The sequence below is a fragment of the Typha angustifolia genome, chromosome 6 (genome assembly GCF_048772165.1).
Source record: "Typha angustifolia cultivar Huaian chromosome 6, ASM4877216v1, whole genome shotgun sequence".
Taxonomy (NCBI): Eukaryota; Viridiplantae; Streptophyta; class Magnoliopsida; order Poales; family Typhaceae; genus Typha; species Typha angustifolia.
This window is the reverse complement of record NC_133244.1, coordinates 3,402,052-3,421,692: the sequence shown is the minus strand read 5'-3', so window position 1 is coordinate 3,421,692 and position 19,641 is coordinate 3,402,052. Positions and strand designations below refer to the sequence as shown.

The 19,641-nt window shown below is 41.6% G+C and overlaps 1 protein-coding gene across 1 annotated transcript; it reads right to left on the bottom strand.

Annotated features, from left to right (window-relative positions):
- Positions 1-243: 243 nt before the first annotated feature.
- On the bottom strand, positions 244-1,323 carry LOC140761237 (small heat shock protein, chloroplastic-like). Its single transcript, XM_073098493.1, has 2 exons — positions 992-1,323; positions 244-906 (listed from the first exon to the last, which is right to left on the bottom strand). The coding sequence occupies exons 1-2, from the start codon at positions 1,269-1,271 to the stop codon at positions 470-472; spliced, it is 717 nt and encodes a 238-aa protein (XP_072954594.1). The 5' UTR covers positions 1,272-1,323; the 3' UTR covers positions 244-469.
- Positions 1,324-19,641: the final 18,318 nt, after the last annotated feature.

Sequence of the window (19,641 nt, the reverse complement as noted above, 5' to 3'; positions counted from 1 at the left end):
AGCTTTGCCATGCGGTAAGCTCCACACTGCTTGACGTATCTCCTCGACTGATATTGGCGTGATTAGCTGCAGTCAGTCTCTATCCGATATAGCTGGTAGTACTGGTAAATGGTTCCACAGTTCGGCTCCACAGTTCAGGTAAATGGTTCCACAGTTCGGCTCCACAGTTCATGTTTCCTTTCCTACCGTTACTCAGATTTTCTTTCTTATTATTGCTCATGTTTCCTTATTATTATTCAAGACTTTTTATTTTGTACGTTTTCTCGAATTTTCACTATTGCTACAAAGTTGGAAACGGTCAAAATATAACCCAACGCCTTTTCACCCTGCCCGAAGTAGCAAACTGCTAATTTGGAACAAGGAGAACACAAAAACTAGCCCCTGTTCTATGTATTCCACTGCTTTACATATTACTACGTTACGCTCTAGTATCAGCACACGAGAATTACAACAAATACGTTAATACATGTCACTTGATCTCCACGTCAATGACCTTGTGCTCCACCTGGGTCTTCGGAATGGCGACCAAAAGGACCCCGTTCTTCAACTCCGCCGTTACCTTGCTCTTGTCGCAGCTGTCCGGCAGCAGCAGCCGGGTGTCATAAGAGCTCACGCTACGTCCTTTCCACCAGGCGTCCTCTTCGGTGCTGCCTTCCTCCTTGTGCGCCCCTCGGATCACCAGTACGTCGTCCTCCACCGACACCTTTACCTCCTCCTTCGACAGCCCAGGCATGTCGAACCTCATCCTCACCTCCTTCTCATCCTCCATGATGTCCCACGGCGTCCTCATTTCGCCGACGGAGCTCCTGCTCGACCCCGGAAACGACATGACGTCGTCGAATAGTCGGTCCATGGTGTCAAGCATCTGCCTCATTGTCCTCACCGGCGAAAGAGGATCAACCAAACCTGCAATTATAGATCAAGATCTAGATTCGGGAGAGTAACCGAGAATTTAGAAATAAAAGTTAAACTATTAGTTTGACTTGCCCACCAAAGGGAGACACGTCCAAGGCAGCGACTCGAGGCCTCCGTTCCACAACGGTGCCTTTCTTCTTGGCGTTCTGGTCAACGTGCACGTCGATGGAAGAATCGCCCTTGTTCTTGTTCTCTGGTGTTGCAGAGGCTAGGACGAGGGAACGGGGTTTCCCAAAGGTAGTGGAAGGCGGAAATTGTACAATATTATCTCTTGCTGCGCGCCATGAACTAGTGGTCGGCAATCGGGGAGCAGAAGAGAGGCGGCTCGTAACAGTGCATAGAGCGGCTGCAGTCATCTCTGAGGAACGATGGAATAAGCTTCAAAGTATTTGTTGAAGTGAAGGGGAATTGGAAGCTCTTGGTGTCTTTAAAGAGCAAACGATGGGTAGAGGTGTCTACATCGGAATGTTCTGGGCGGTGCTCCAAAGGAGGATGGACGGGACACGTGGATATCTAGATAGTTCCTTCCGCATGCTTTCTCCATCTTTCAAGAAATCGCTAGTACCTTCCCACTTTGATCTTCAGCACTTTACTCAGTTTGCTAGTAGGTTTTGGGTTCGGATTGATCTGATGATGTTTCATACCAGATTGGATTTGATTATATTTGGGGGCTATGAAAATATTGGGGCAGCTAAAAGCGCGCAGCTCGATCTGTATGTGAGATTGGACTCAATTGAGCTTGGCTCCGGTTTTGACTATCAGAGCTTGGTCGAACATCTCAGACTCGAAATTTCTTGTGTATTTTGACTATCGGCATCACAACTTATTTTATTTTATCCTCACTCGATTCTATCTTAAACTTGAAGGGAATATTGTGTCACAGTCATTCTTTTGAGCAGCAGATCAAGTCTTGTGTGTAATCGCAAAAGTAAGAAGCGGAACCAAATTTGTGGTTGATTATCGATTATATGCCCAAGCAGTCGAAATTAGTGTCAAGGCACACTTAGTCAGAATAAGAATCGATCATTCAGTTATTGTGACTTGTAACCTGGTGTTTCTGGTAAGCCTCGCAGCTCGGAAACAGTGCTGACCACACCGAGAGACACGAAATCACAGGTAATGCCAGTTGGCGAAGTGTCTTAAGCATCCAATGCGGTATGCAAGATAGGTCGTGATGATATCATTTTCCAAGGAGCGAATCTTGGGCCAATCAATAACTTTGGTAAATAATATATAATCGAGAATTTGTATCAAAAATGCATTTAGTTTTTGTTTTTGATACTTGAGCCTATTTTGGTTTTCTTTTTCACAAGTCAGACATTTTTTATTTTTTTCTTCTAAATTTGTCTTTCTACTATTTGATGTCTTACTAAATGTTTGATAGGGCATTGTCAAAGATAGAGAGAAGTGTTACCATACTCTTCTTCTTTTCTATACAAGTCTATAAAAAATTCTTATACTACTCTTCTGCTTCTTCTTCTCTCCCTCCACCATTTTCTTTGCCTTCTTTTTCTTCCACTCAAACAAATTTATACAAATATCTCATACAAAGAAAGTATCATAGAGACTATGATCTATTTGGTGGGGATAACCCTAAAAGTGGCTCTGATTGATCCAATGGGGAAGACAACTTGACCTGATTCACAATGGTCTCTATAATGATTCTAGAGTAGACCTTGCAAGGGTGATTATGAAAGATCTACTTATTGGAAACTATTGAAATTTGAATATATTGTCACTTTGAAAGAGAGATTTCAGCAGATCCGAGATCTCAAAGTTTGGCCGGTCAGATCTTGAGATATCAACCAAATAGTGGGCGAAGGTCAAAAAGGATAATAAAATGATGGTAACCGGTGGTGGAGATCCTACCATTGGAATGGAGATTCGAGATAGTGGAATTGTAAATTGAGGATGGAAATGTGATTCTACAGCAGTGGATTATGGAACTAGGTAGCCACCAATGGTGGTGGTGGTTTAGCTAGGGTAGGCTGGTACGGAGGTGGAGGTAAGGGTAATGGTGGTTTCGATTGGGCTAGAGTGGAGTGGGGGGGGGGGAGGCAACAAAGATGGCATGGTGGAGAATGGTCAAGCTTAGGCGAGTGAACAAGGAGAAAGAAGAAGATGAACAAGGAGATTTCAAATTCAATTGACCAAAGATGCCTAACTCGGGGGCCCACCATGATATGATCTCCCCTTAGGCTAAGATTTGATCTCTTCTAATTTCCTAATCTGGACTAGATCTGGCACGGAACTTTGAAATAAGATCCCAAAATATGCCGCCATCGTAAAATTTTGATATGTTGTAGACCCAGAAAAGAGCTTTCCAACAAATCTAGTTTGAGGCGAATCGGATGTGGGGATCTCGATATATCGTCCAATTAGTGGATAAAGGTCAAGGTGGTCTGTTTTGGATCCGTGGATGGAAGCACATGATCCTAGGTTATGGTGGTTGAAGGTGGACCGGCGTTAATGGGGTGGCACTGGTGAAAAATGGTGGTGGAAGGGTTATGGTTGATGGAAGGGTTAGGGCAAGTGTTGGATAGATTGGAAGAAGGGGGAGGAGGAGAGGGCCGCCCCTAAGGGTCTAGGGTGATTGGCCAGTCGAGGGAGGTTAGAAGCGGCGTCGCCGGGGATTGAGAGAACGGGAGCGGAGAAGATGAAAGAGGCAAGGCAAAACTCAATTCTCAATAATAAATAATGACTTTGGTTGCCATCCATATCCCTTTTAGAGGCTAACCAACAACTCAAAATTAATCCTAACAATACAATTTCGCTCCTCTGGATTTGCAAACCGAGTTCGAACCGCGTTCGAACGCACTGAGTTCGCTCCTCTGGATTTACGAACGCGATGCAGGCGTTCACAGTGAGTTCGAATGCCCCGTTCGAACGCATAGTGCACTCTCTTCACCCACGTTCACAAACGCATTCAAACTCACTCCACCCGCGTTCGAACGTGACTTACAGAAAACTTATTTTAATAGAAATTAAACACTAAAATATGAAAGAAAAACACTCCTAAAAATCTTCAGGGTCGACTCGGATTTGGTGGTACCCCGCTCTTAAGTCAAGTTTGCTGAAGTAGGCCCTGTGAGCTCATCCAGCAACTCCTCGATCACCGGTATTGGATACTGGTCCTTGACAGTAATTGTATTCAAGGCTTGGTAGTCGACGCAAAACCGCCAACTCTCGTCTTTCTTCCGAACCAGCAGCATCGGCGACGAATAGGCACTTCTACTTGGTTGAATAATCCCTTGCTTGAGCATTTCCACAACCAATTTACTGATCTCTTCCTTCTGGACATGCGAGTACCGATAGAGCCGGACATTTGCTGGTTCAGCCCATGGAATAATCTGGATGCGATAGTCGTGTCGACGGGTTGGCGATAGTCCTTGGGGTTCCTCGAAGAGATCCTGAAACTCCTGTAGCAGTTCTTGCATGTCAGCGGCTATTTTCCTTGGTGGTGGATGTTCTGGTTCAACGACAGCCATTTGCAATAGTAGAGCTCGGTCCCCTGCACAAGGAAAGCCCACAAGTGGTTGCAATGTCGGCTCTTGCCATGGTTGATTTCCATCCAGCAGCACCCTTCGTCCATTCCTCCGAAATGTCAGTGTGAGGTTTGAGAAATCAAATGTTACGAGCCCCAAGCTTTGAAGCCATTGAGTCCCCAAAACAATGTCGGCCTCTCGCAAGGCCAATGGATAAAGGTCCAATGTAAAAGTTTGGCCTTGCACCTTCAATTCCACACCTCCACAAATAAAATCCGCTCGCAAGGTGGTGCCATCTCCAATCGTCACATCGAACCCTTTCGTGGGTTCCGACTCGAGCCCAATCTTCCTAAGGAGCCTCTTGTCAATGAAATTGTGGGTGGACCCAGTGTCAATCAAGATTCTCACTGTGCTTTTCTTAACTACACCGTTCACCCGCAAGGTCTTAGGCACAGTTGTTCCCGAGTAGGCGTGGAGGGAGATTTTGGCTATCATGTCCTCCACGGGTTGCTCCTTAGCTTCTTCTCCTTGATTTCCAGCCACACCTTCATTTTCAGCTACAAACTCATCCTCAGCCTCCTCCAATCCATCGATTAGCATCACCGATCCCATCGGTTTAGCATAGCGATGCCCGGATACAAACTTCTTATCACAATGGAAGTATAGGCCCTTGGCCCTTCGTTCCTCCACTTGGGTAGGTGTGAATGCTCGTCCCGGACCTCTAGGTGCGTATTTCACATCTTGGGATGGCTTCAAGGGTGCTCGAGGAGGTACCATTGCGGCTATGGTTGGTTGAGATTGATTGCGACTTCCTTGGCTCGTCCAACTCTGTTTCAGGTGTATCTTCATGGCCCTATGTTCGTCTTCCATAAGCACCATATCTTCGAAGGCCTCCTTTAAGGTTCTAGGCCTTAAAGCCCTCATATCGGCTTGTATGTCACCCCGCAGCCCGGAGATGAAGGTGCTGCGAAGTTGCTGATCCGTCCATGGTGGATGACATCAGCTACTAATCCTTTCAAATTCTTCTTGGTATGCCCCAACCATAGTCTTTTGTACTGTCTTTGAGAGGAGAGCATCAAAGTCTTCATACCCCGACACTCCAAATCGCCGTGTGATATCAACACAAAATTCAGCCAAGTTTTGATAGCCTCAATGGCATTGGCTGCTCAAAACCAATGAAGCGCCCCATTCTCCAGGTGGAAGTTCGCATGCGTCACCTTGTATTCTTCCGCCGTACCTTGGTATGCAAAGAATTGCTCCGCCCTATACAACCAATCGATCGGATAGCCACATTTAAACTTGAGGAATTCGAGACGCACGACTTGTCCACGGATGCCGTTGTCTCGTTCCGGATCATGTCAAGTCCTTGTCTAACCGGGGGAGGATGCACCATGAAGGGTTGATGATCCCTCCTCCGGTTTTGGTTAACTCGCTGTGGTTCCGAATCGTATTGACCCGCCCACGGATCTTGATCTCCAAGGTGGTCTCCATAGTGGTTCACTCATTGGATAGGTTCACCTGCAACTGGACCTAGTGTAACCATCCTTGCTTGCCTCTACCCATAGGGTGGTGGTAGCAGCGGCTCTTGTGGTTGCAAAGGCTAAACCGGTGGCGGTGGGTTCAAGGGGGTGGACTCGCGTTGTGGGGTCGATGGTGCATTCCCGTTCGTCATTGCTTCCCTTGTCACCCATAGTTCCCGCATCATCTCCATCATCATCTGGTTGTTGATGGCTATTTTCTCGGAAAGAGACCCCAACACGGCTTGAATGCTAGGTTCTTCTGTATTCCGATTCGATCGGGTGGTTCCGCGGGTGGAAGTCTCCGCAACAGTTTCCCCCTCCTCTATTGGGAGAATCTCTTCTTCATCATCTCGCCGTGCAGCCATGGCTCTGGTGGTCGTCATAGGAAGCGTTTGTTCGAGGAACGGTGGCTCTGATACCAAGCTTGATACGATCTCCCCTTAGGCTAAGGTTCAATCTCTTCCTATTTCTTAATCTAGACTAGATCTAGCACGGAACTTTGAAATAAGATCTCGAAATATGCCGCCATCAGATTGACATGAAATTTTGATATGTTGTAGCCCCAGAAAATAAAAAATCTAGTTTCAAATGAATCGGATATGGGAATCTCGAGATATCGTCCGATTAGTGGACAAAGGTCAAGGTGGTCTGTTTTGGATCCGTGGATGGAAGCACGTGATCCTAGGTGATGGTGGTTGAAGGTGGACTGGTGTTAATGGGGTGGCACCGATGAAAAGTGGTGGTGAAAGGGTTAGGACAAGTGTTGGATAGATTGGAAGAAGGGGGAGGAGAGGGCCGCCTGTAAGTGTCTAGGGTGATTGGCCGGTCGAGGAAGGTTGGAAGCGTTGTCGCTGGGGATTGAGAGAACGGGAGCGAAGAAGACGAAGGAGGCAAGGCAAAACTCAATTCTCAATAATCAATAATGACTTTGGTTGCCATCCATATCCCTTTTAGAGGCTAACCAACAACTGAAAATTAACCCTAACAATACAATTTTCGCCGACCGTGTTTGAACGCGCTCGACCGCGTTCGAACGCACCGAGTTTGCTCCTCTGGATTTGCGAATGCGATGCAGGCATTCAAATACGCGATCGAACGCGCTTGTTTCCCACTTCTCTGGATTTGTGAACGCGATGCAGGCTTTCACAGTGCGTTCGAATGCATAGTATACTCTCTTTACCCACGTTCACAACCCCGTTCACAAACGCGTTCGAACTCACTCCACCCGCGTTCGAATGTGACTTAGAGAAAATTTATTTTAATGGAAATTAAACACTAAAACATGAAACAAAAATACTCCTAAAGTGAATCCAAGCTCAAGACGACATCGGTGAAGTTCGAATCGTATCACACCACAAACTATATAAATTGCTACCCTTGACTTAAGTCAATTTAGCCTAACTGGGCTCTAGCCCGACTAACACATTAAATTAATAGGACAAAGTAGCAATTGATTAGACTCGAAGGTCTATTATGAATTATATTTTTATTTAAGAAAAAATAAAATAGAAATAAATAAATAAAAGCTAGGGCCTTATTTGGAATTCTTGGTTCATGCGTTGGGCATCGAGCCTAGGTTCCTCACGCTCCCAATGGAGCTCAGTCTGGCTGAACCGTATCATGTTATCATATACATTATGTTCAATACATCTTTTCCTAAGGTTATCCATCTAAACATTTTACATAACTCTATAATCAATTCTCAAGCTTTTTTATTGTTACAATTCATTATTATCATCTTATCTTTGTAAACAGACATGACTTTAAATCACAATTATTTGAAGTAAATTCACATTTGGTATTAGTAATGAATAAATTAGTCTTTAAAAGTTTGAATAGGATAGTATTTTTGTAACACCCCCACCCAGTACAGGCACATGCTTACCCATGCACCCACGCGCCCACACGACATGCGTGGTGCATATGACAATGCGAACGAGGCCATCACGTAGAGATCCAACTGTACTTATATAATCTATCTTAAGATAAATTATATCGTCATTCAAATAAATATACTAGCATATGAAATGCAAATTTACAACAACCATACTAAACCACTATATAATTTGGCAGGATCACACAAGCCACGACAAACTATCAAGATATAAATAATACAACTAATACAAAATCGTACAATCTCCAAGAGCTTGGTATGAGAAGTTGACCACCTTTTTAGTGGATGCGGGCTTCACTCGAGGGGGAGTGGACAAGACATTATTCATTAGACGTGAAAACAAGAGTTTAGTTGTGGCACAAATATATGTGGATGACATTGTCTTCGGGGCGACGAGTCAATTATTAGCTAAGGAGTTTGCAGATCTCATGCACAGTCATTTTGAGATGAGTATGATGGGTGAGTTGAAATTCTTTTTAGGGCTTCAAATTACTCAATCGGAGAGAGGGATTTTTATCGCTCAAACCAAGTGTGCTAAGGATCTTGTGACTAAATTTGGTTTAGAAAATGCAAAACATGCTAGAACTCCTATGAGTACAACTACCAAACTAGGTAAGGACATGTCAAGAAAAAGTGTTGATGAGACAGTGTATAGGAGCATGATTGGTAGCCTTTTGTACTTAACGGCTAGTAGACCTGACATTGTATTTAGTGTCGGTGTGTGTGCTAGGTTTCAGTCTGAACCCAAGGAGTAACATTTGTTTGCTGTGAAACGTATCATAAAATATGTCAGTGGCACAGTTGATTTAGGTATCTGGTTTACTTATGACTCGAGTGCTATCATATCGGCATACACGGATTCTGATTGGGTAGGTTCATGTGATGATAGAAAAAGTACTTCAGGTGGATGTTTTTATGTTAAAAACAATCTGGTTGCTTAGCACAGTAAGAAACAAAACTCGATATCTTTATCTACTGTGGAAGCCGAGTACATTACAGCAGGAAGTTGTTGTTCTCAGTTACTATGGATGAAACAGATGGTCAAGGATTATGGCATTGAACAAGATACTATGGTGCTTTATTATGACAACATGAGTGCTATTAATATATCAAAAAATCCAGTTCAACACTCGCGTACAAAACATATTGATATCCGACATCATAAAAAAAAATTTTGATGCACTCCTAGATTCAATAATATACTCTTGACATAAAAATATGATTTTTCTTTTGATTATGAGTTATTATAGTCAATTTTGTCATCTTGTAGTATATTGTTTCAATTTTGATTTTGTCACTCCCTCGACTTCTATTATAATGAAACAAATTTAATGTATTCATAACGTATGTGTATTCTTGAGTGGGAATGATATCATGAATTATTTTTTAAATAGCTCACTATTAACCTTGATTTGCACAGTTTGATCTCATGCTTAGTCATCAAAAATTTGTTCATAAAAGATAAATGAAAAGGGCTACAATGAGTTAGTGTGAAAGCCGTCTTGTTTCGAGTCCAGTTTGACTCAGTACATTACATGCAAATTCAAAAAAAAATGATAGATGTGAATTTCTTCTTGCACTTTATTTGATTTGTACTACAAGAAAATGGCTACCTACTTATGTGTGAAAGCCATCATTGCACCTATTTTCTTTTAAAAAAAAACTACAGGAAAAAATCTTAGTTATGTTATGGAGAATAAGTCGAAAAGTGCAAAATTTCAATACTAAGTCAGTTTGACTACTGTGTTGCATCATTGTTTATATAGGAAAGTTTGCTTAAGAAGATTTGTTCATGTTATCTATGCTCATCTTGCATATGCGTATCGTTATGATCAATCAAGATTAATTTAATTTTGAGTGATGCATTAGAATTGATTATAATATGCTTTTGATGACTTGATTGATCTGTGTATGACTTATTTAATTTGATTGTCATATTCTATGTCTTGAATATATTTTGAATTTCTAGAAATGCATCTCCAAAGTCTATTGATCTTGATTGATTTCAAGCGGTTTCAAGTTTTGATCACGTTAAAGTTAATATCTTGATGTTTTTTTGTGCGATTGAACGTGATAACTTAGCATTTTTACGTGGAAGATGGATTTCACTTAGGGTCTTCATAGTTTCTAGAATTTTTGGATTTCTTGTTATTTTTTTTGTACTATTTGGGCATATGTTGAATCTTGCGACTTTTTTCCTTCTCTAGAATGCCTAAAAAAAAAAGAAAAAAAAAGAAAAAGAAAAAAAAAAACTACAGTTACCAAGAAACCAAGGCCGCCTTCGTCACCTACCTCGACTTCGTATTGACAGTTCTTTATCGTAAGTTCCCTCCGAGTTCCTAGTCTTTGGCATTTGTGTCAAAAAGGGGAAGAGTTTCTTAGTGTCTAGGTTAGTGTCTAGGTGTCTACGGGGAGTATGAGCATAGGGGAAGTTTACGAGAGTCTTAAGTACTTTTGAACTTTGCTTGAAGTAACTGTGAACTTTGTCTGCTTAAGTACTTTTGAATTTATGCTCCATTGATAACTTGTGTTTGAATTGTTTATTCATTTCAAGTTATTTTCACTTGATCTTGGATTGGTATATGTTTCCTTGCAGGGATTGATGTGCAAAATATTCTAGACTTGTTGATTGCTCAGTTTGAAGTCATTGTAATATCTTGTAACCTAAGTGTTTTGTCACAAATTGCCAAAGGGGGAGATTGTTAGGTTTTTTATTTGTTGGCAATTTTGTACAAAATATTCTAAGTGTATTTTTTCATGTATATGAGCTTTACACAAGTCTAGAATATCACTGGTGTGAAGAATTGCAAGATCATTGGAGAAAAGCCGTCGCGTTCTCACCGCGTTCACAAACGCGTTCGAACGCGGGCACTGCGTTCACATAGACAGAGAGTCGCGTTCATAAGCGCATTCGAATGCGGGCACTGCGTTCACACAGATAGAGAGTCGCGTTCACAAATGCGTTCGAATGCGGGTACTACGTTCACACAGACCGAGAGCAGCGTTCACAAACGCGTTCGAACGCAACCTGAAAAATTCAAGCTGTCGCGTTCGAACGCACTTGGGCCCGTTCAAACGCACCTGAGATTAAGTTAGGCCGTTCGAACGCACTCGGGCTGCATTCGAACGCACCTATAAAGTTTGCAATTTATTGGATTTTCGTGAGTACGAATATGACTTGGATTTGGCTCTATCTTGGAGATCATATATAAGGATAGTGTTGCCCTAACCTAGGGGAGTTGAAGAAGATTATTCAAGGAGACTTTTTAGAGGCTACATCAGTTCTTCAACAAACAAGGTTCTTCTCATCTACAAAAATCGAATCTTTCATCTTAAGGACTATCTAGACGAAAGATCAATCTCGAGGGCTACTGAGATTGGACTTCAATCACGAGAAGCAGTAAATCGTGGGTTCTAGCGATCAAGACTGAGAGGAACAAAGTCGTTTGGATCGACGGGTTGTTTTGTGAGTCAGTCTTGTAACTGCTACTATCATAGTGATTGGTTTTGATCCGAGTTTGGATCCGTGGTTTTTTTCCCGTTTGGATTTTCCACGTTAAAATCTTGGCGTTCATCTCTACTTTCGTTCTTAATATTTCTTCGATCTTTTACTTAAGCGAACGAGCGATATTATTTCCTAGTGTTTAGATACATACGTGTGTCTAGAGTTTTTTCAACCCCGAGGGCTGCCGTCGACCCGTCGGCATGACCATCGCATCCAGATCATTCCAGGGGCTGAACCAGCAAATGTCCGACCCTATTGGTACCCTCATGTCCAGAAGGAAGAGATCAGTAAATTGGTGGTGGAAATGCTCGAGCAAGGGATTATTCAACTGAGTAGAAGTGCCTACTCGTCGCCGGTGCTGCTGGTTTGGAAGAAAGACGATTGTTGGCGATTTTGCGTCGACTACCGAGCCTTGAATGCGATTACCGTCAAAGATCGATATCCAATACTGGTAATCGAGGAGTTACTGGATGAACTCACAGGGTCGGCTTACTTCTACAAACATCACTTAAGAATAGGGTACCATCAAATCCGCGTCGACCCGGAAGATGTGCACAAAACGACATTCCGAACTCAAGATGGCCACTATGAGTTTCGAGTCATGCCGTTTGGGCTCACCAATGCACCGGCCACCTTCCAAGGGTTGATGAATGACCTTTTCCGCCTGCTCTAGCATCGGTACGTGCTCGTCCTTTTTGACGATATTCTAGTGTATAGCAGGAATTGGAGCGAGCACTTGCGGCATGTGCATGAGGTGTTAAATATCTTGTGACAAAACCAGTTAAAAGTCAAGATAAGCAAGTGTCTTTGGGGAGAGCCACGAGTGGAGTACTTGGGGCATATTATCTCAGCAAAGGAGTGGAAGTCGATCCAAGCAAGATCAAGAATATGGTGGACTGGCCGATTCCTACTAATCAGCGGGAATTGAGGGGATTCCTTGGGTTGACGGGTACTACCGGCAATTCGTTGCCAACTACAGCAAAATTGCTGCCCCGCTGACCTCCTTACTCAGAAAAGGTGGGTTTCAATGGACGGGTAAGGCAACGGAGGCCTTCGAAGAATTGAAGACAGTTATGTCTACCACTCTAGTTCTAGCACTATCAGATTTTAACAAGCCCTTTGTGGTGGAATACGATGCTTTGGGTGAGGGTATTGGAGCAGTTTTGATGCAAAAGGGTAGACCAGTGGCATATATGAGCAAGGCATTGTCAAACCAATCACGACAGCTATCCACCTACGAGTGCAAAATGCTAGCAATTCTACATGCCGTCACCAAATGGCGACCCTACTTAAATGGCCAACGGTTCACTATCCGCACGGACCAGCGTAGGTTACTGAACTTCATGGAGCAACATGTGCACACCCCAACCCAACAATGGTGGGTCACGACACTCCTTGGGTATGACTATGAATTAGTCTACAAAAAGGGGATCGAGAATCGAGCGGCCGATGCCCTTTCGCGACAGCCGGACAAAAGTGAGCCTGCCTCTTTTTCAGCACCAACCTTTCCTCTATTTTCAAATATGAGGGGAACCATTGCAGAAGATCAAATCATGGAGGAGCTTGAGTCAGAGTTCAAAGATTGCTTTCCTAATTTCAAACCTTGAGGACAAGATTGCAGAAGCGTGGTGGATTGATACAATTCATACTTCACTGATGTCGTCTCGAACACGGATACACTTTAGGGGTGTCTTTGTTTCTTGTTTTATTGTTTAATTCTTAAGAAAATAAGTTCTCTGTAAGTCGTATTCGAACGCGGGTAGAGTGCGTTCGATCGCGGTTGTGAACGCCTGCATCAAGTTTGCATATCTAGAGAGTGTGAATTGTGCATTCGAACGCTGCATTCGAACGCGCTGTGAAGGCCTGCATCACGTTCGCAAATCCAGAGAAGTGGGAAACAAGTGCATTTGGATGTGCATTCTGTTAGGTTTTTTATTTGTTGACAATTTTGTACAAAATATTCTAAGTGTATTTTTTCATGTATATGAGCTTTACACAAGTCTAAAATATCACTGGTGTGAAGAATTGCAAGATCATTGGAGAAAAGCCGTCGCGTTCTCACCGCGTTTACAAACGCGTTCGAACGCGAAATCTGCGTTCACACAGACAGAGAGCCACGTTCACAAGCGCGTTCGAACGCGGGCACTGCGTTCACACAGACAGAGAGTCGCGTTCACAAGCGCGTTCGAACGCACGCACTGCATTCACACAGACAGAGAGCCGCGTTCACAAACGCGTTCGAACACGGGTACTGCGTTCACACAGACCGAGAGCAGCGTTCACAAACGCGTTCGAACACAACCTGAAGAATTCAAGCTGTCGCGTTCGAACGCACTTGGCCCCGTTCGAATGCACCTGAGATTAAGTCAGGCCGTTCGAACACACTCGGGCCGCGTTCGAACGCACCTATGAAGTTTGCAATTTATTGGATTTTCGTGAGTACGAATATGACTTGGATTTGGCTCTATCTTGGAGATCATATATAAGGATAGTGTTGCCCTAACCTAGGGCAGTTGAAGAAGATTATTCAAGGAGACTTTTTGGAGGCTACATCAGTTTTTTAACAAACAAGGTTCTTCTCATCTACAAGAATCGAATCTTTCGTCTTAAGGGCTATCTAGACGAAAGATCAATCTCGAGGGCTACTGAGATTGGACTTCAATCACGAGAAGCAGTAAATCGTAGGTTCTAGCGATCAAGATTGAGAGGAACAAAGTCGTTTGGATTGACGGGTTGTTTTGTGAGTCAGTCTTGTAACTGCTACTATCATAGTAATTGGTTTTGATCCGAGTTTGGATCCGTGGTTTTTTTCCGTTTGGGTTTTCCACGTTAAAATCTTGGCGTTCATCTCTACTTTCGTTTTTAATATTTCTTCCGACTTTTACTTAAGCGAACGAGAAATATCATTCTCTAGAGGTTAGATACATACGTGTGTCTAGGGATTTTTCAATTGGTATCAGAGCAGGTTCTCTCACCCTTTGAGAGAGATCAGATAGGCATGGATTTTCATAGAGATGGACCCTCATCTATTAGACCTCCTATTCTAGATGAATCAAATTATGGGTATTGGAAAGCTAGGATGAGAGCTTATTTGAAGTCCATAGATGAGAGAGTTTGGATGGCCATTATGAACGGTTGGAGTCCACCAATGTACATGGTGAATGATGAGTTAGTTGAGAAACCGATTGAGTCATGGGATAAAACAGATTATGAAAAAGTTGGCTAGAATAGCAAAGCAATAAATGCAATTTTTAGTTGTGTTTCCTCGGAAGAATTTAGAAGAATATCTACTTGTGAAATAGCAAAAGAAGCCTGGATGATCTTAGAAACAACTCATGAAAGTACTATGGCTGTAAAACTTTCGAAACTTCAGAGGTTGACTACTAATTTTGAAACCCTACGTATGGAGGAGAATGAAACATTTGATGAGTTATATGCAAAGTTGAGTGATATAGTCAACTCCAGTTTCAACCTAGGAGAGAAAATTCCTGAAAATAGAATTGTCCGTAAGATCCTTAGGTCTCTTCCAGAAAGGTTTCAAGCGAAAGTTACAGCTATTGAGGGAAGTAAGGACATCGACTCTATGAAAGTTGAACAATTGGTAGAAAATCTACAAACATTTGAGTCCAGTCTTTCAAAACCGAGGAAGTCCAAAGGGATAGCTCTATCCACTGTTGAACAAAATTTAGAGGAGTCTGAAAATGAAGGTGATTTAGATGTTGAGATGTTGGCTATGTTTGTCAAAAAGTTCAATAAATTCTTTCGAAAGCCAAACAAGTTGAATACTGAAAAGTTTGAAAAAAACAAAGCTTTTGTGAAAAAGAAGAATACTGTGACTTCGAATACAGGTGGTAGCAACAACAATGTCAAACAGAAAAATAAGAATTCTGAGAATAAAGTTCAATGTTTTGAATGTTCTGGTTTTGGACACATCGCACAAGAATGCCCTAATCGTCTTAAGAGAAAGGGCAAAGCTATGAAAGTTACTTGGGATGATTCAGATGAATCTAATGATGATTCTGATAAAGACGAAGAAAACTTTGTAGCCTTTGCCTCTTCTCTGCTTAATACTGACTCTGTTGATGATACTGATAGTACAGATGATCTTGATATGCTACCGGCTGAGGAAGATGAATCTGAAATTCAAAAGGCATATAATGACTTGTACCTGGAGTCGTTTAAACTCAAGAAAAGCAATCTTAGACTACTTCAACGACTCAAGGAAATTGAACCAGAAAAAATTCAATTTGAGGAGAAGTACAAATTGGAGCTTGAACGTGTCAAAGACCTTTCTGAACAACTTGACAATGCGAAAAATAAAATGAAGGCTGATGAAATTGAACTAGAGCGATTGCATAAGGAACTTACTTTTCTAAAAGGGAAGAACAAACTGGACGACATTCTAAAAGCTCAGATCTGGAAAAGACAGGTATGGTGTTGGATATACTGGTAATTCAAATAATAATAAAACTGTTTTTGTTTCTGCAGGTATACAAAAGGAAGAATACCTGAAGCCATCAGTCGCATTTTCAAGGCAATCCTAGATGAATCCTTCCAAATTGAAGTTGAATCTACGAACTGGTGAATCTTTGACGATACCAAAGGTAAACTTTAGTCACACCTCTCGACAAAAGGTGAGTAGAAAAGGGTTTGTTCCGACATACTATCATTGCGGCATTCTAGGGCATATTCGACCTCATTGTAAATTTTTGCAAAAACCTAGAACTGCTTTCATTTATGGGATGAAAACAAAAACCATATGGGTCAAGAAAAGTGATTTGAAATGTTATGTTGTGCATACAGCCTTGAAAGCTTTAAATTCTGATTTATGGTATTTAGACAATGGTTGTTCAAGACATATGTCGGGTGACAAGTCGTTATTTTCTAATCTTGAAAAACATGAAGGGGGAGTTGTGACATTCGGAGATGGTAATTCATCAAAGGTAATAGGTAAAGGAAAGGTAAATACTCTAGGGATTCCTCGTCTCGAAAATGTTCTTTATGTTAAGGGCTTGAAAGCAAATCTACTAAGCATCAGTCAATTTTGTGATGAAGATTATGAGGTAAAATTCTCCAAAAATGATTGTACTGTTCTAGATTATGATGGTAATGTTATATGTTATGGATCTAGAACATCTGATAATTGCTATGTCGTTGGAACTTCACATAAACTGAAATGTAACAGTGCGTCTTTCGACATTGCAGATCTTTGACATCAACGTCTTGGATATGTGAATCACAAGGAATTATTTACTCTGTCCAAACATGAAGTGGTAAGAGGAATACCTAAGATAAAAGAAATGTCAAAAAGAGTGTGCGGTTCATGTTAAATTGAAAAACAAATTCGTATCTCACACAAGAAGGTAAATACAGCTACCACTGACAGCGTGCTATAATTAGTTCACATGGACTTGATGGGTCCAACAAGAACGGAAAGTCTTGGAGGTAAACGCTATATATTCTTAATGGTCGATGATTACTCCAGATATACCTGGGTTGCCTTTCTACGTGAGAAGTCCGAAACCTTTGAAGTTTTTAAATCACTATGCTTAAAATTACAGAATGAAAAATCTGCAACCCTAGTTAGGATTCGTTCTGATCATGGTAGAGAATTTGAAAATGAAAACTTTTCTATATTTTGCGATTCTCTTGGTATTAAACATGAGTTTTCAGCTCCTATAACTCCACAACAGAACGGGATTGTTGAAAGAAAAAATCGAGTTATGCAGGAAATGGCTAGGGTTATGCTTCATGCTAAAAAGGTTACTCAAAGGTTTTGGGCAGAGGCGGTCAATACAGCGGTACATGTGATAAATCGTGTTTATCTAAGACCAGGTACAAATATGACTGCTTATGAAATCTTGAAAGGTAAGAAACCTAGTGTTAAATATTTTTGAGTTTTTGGTAGTAAATGTTATATCTTACATGATCGAGAATATTTGACTAAATTTGACACTAGAAGTAGCGAAGGCATCTTATTGGGGTACTCGAATAATAGTAGAGCCTACAGAGTATTTAATCTTGAAACTTCTACTGTTATGGAATCTGCTAATGTTATGATAGATGAATCCTCGACTGACTTAACTAAAGTTACTTCTATTTCTGTTTCTGCAGATACATATTACGAAGAAATAGGAAAGGAGCTTGATCCGGAAATTGAGAATCAGGACAAGGACAAAGTTGAAATGAACAAAAATGACTACAACGTACCGGAACCATCTGCTAGAGTGAAATCAAATCATCCACTATCACAAGTGATCGGAGACGTGAATGAACCAATTAAGATAAGAGGACAAATCCAAAGTGAGGTATCATTTACTTGTTATACATCTTCTTTTGAACCTAAAAATGTGAAGGAAGCATTGTTAGACGATTCTTGGGTTAATGCTATGCATGAGGAATTAGAGCAATTTTCTAAGAATGATGTTTGGTATTTAGTTCCTAGACCTAAGAATGTGAACGTCATTAGAACAAAATGGATTTACAAAAATAAAAGTGATGAACATGGTAATATAATTCGAAATAAAGCCAGACTAGTAGCACAGGGATACACTCAGGTTGAAGGTATAGATTTTGATGAGACATTTGCTCCTGTTGCTAGATTAGAGTCTATTCGTATACTGCTTGCCATTGCTTGTCATTTAAAATTTAAATTGTTTCAAATGGATGTTAAAGGTGCTTTCTTGAATGGTATCCTAAATGAAGATGTTTATGTGGAACAACCTAAGGGTTTTGAAGATTTTGGGGGTAGATCTCCTCCGGATCTAGTGTCCTTCAACCAAATTTTTGAGTTTCTCCTCACATTTGCAAGGTATGATCATCCATTATTTTCTTAGTTTTTTTATTCAATAATCAAGCTTGATATTGATTGATTTTGTGCGTTCTCAACTTTTGATCACGTTAATGTTAAACTCTTGATGGTTCTTGTGAGATTGAACGTGATATCTTAGCGTTTTTCAAGTGAAAGATGTTTCTCCTTTTGGGGCTTCATGGTTTCTACCATTTTTTTTTTGAATTCTTGCTATTTTTCGGTTGCTTTGGGCATGTATTGAATATTGCAATGTGTTTTCTAGGCTGCCTTCGTCGCCATCCTCGGCTCCCAAGTTTTATTCAACAACGGTAGCGGGTCGTTACAAACATAATTTTGGCACTCGTCCTGTTATCTGTGAAAGACCTGTGGTTATATCTGATTTTTCTGAGTTAGGGATTGAACAGATCTTTACTGAACGAGGATGGTTATCAGTGTGTCGGATGAGCGGGACTGCTTATGTGGAAGTTGTTCGAGAATTCTTTACTAATGCCACGATTTTCGATCACTGTATACGTTCTACTATTCGTGGTGTATCTATATACCTGGATTCTGATGTTATTCGTGCTGAACTAAGTCTGCCTGATGGTGAGTTTCAGTATCCGACGTCTGCTCCACTCCCTGATGTAAATGAATATGCCGGTACAGTCCTGATCAAAGGGGAACGTTGGAAAGGTAACATGATGCCGCATGCAAGGCTGACATCTGTGGCTCGCATGCTTCACCTCTTTTGTCTGTACAATGTCACCCCCAAGACTTGACATTCCAGCATTAGTTTGTATCGTGCATTTCTTCTTCATGTCATGTTATCGGGAGTCTCTATTGACTTAGCTGCAGTGATATATGATTCAATTCTCTCAGCTGCATAGAAAGAAGCACCTCGTGAGGGATTATCATTTGGCATTTTTCTTACAAATTTGTGCATTCAGAGTGGGGTGCGAGTGGATGCTTCGGAACCTTCTCTTACTTCACAGAAACCATTGGATCGGATTACTCTGAAGCGTAGTCAAGCTCATGACCAGTCGTCTCCTCTCAAACCATCCTCTTCCGTCGCTGGTAGGTCATCGCACCTCGACGGTTCTAATGATAGCTCTGCCGATGACTTATCTCCCACTGAGGGGGAGTTACCACAGTACTCGGACCGGTTCGATCAACTTAGTACTCAAGTGCAGGATCTCCATTCAGCGGTGAATGTTTTACGTACTGAGCAAGTCCGTCAGGGAACTGTACTTAATTCCGTGTTGACGATTCTTCATTGTCAGTTTCCTTCGAGTTCCTGGTCTTTGGCATTTGTGCCAAAAAGGGGGAGAGTGTCTTAGTGTTTAGGTGTCTAGGTGTGTAGGAGGAGTATGGGCATAGGGGGAGTTTAATGGAGTTTACTTGATGGTTGAACTTTGCTTTGTCTTAGTGTCCTTGGCATTTGAACTTAACTTGAAGTAATTGTGATAACGTGTGTTTAATCTTTGTCTGTTTAAATTTTTGCTCTTGTGATAACTTGTGTTTTGATTTTTTTT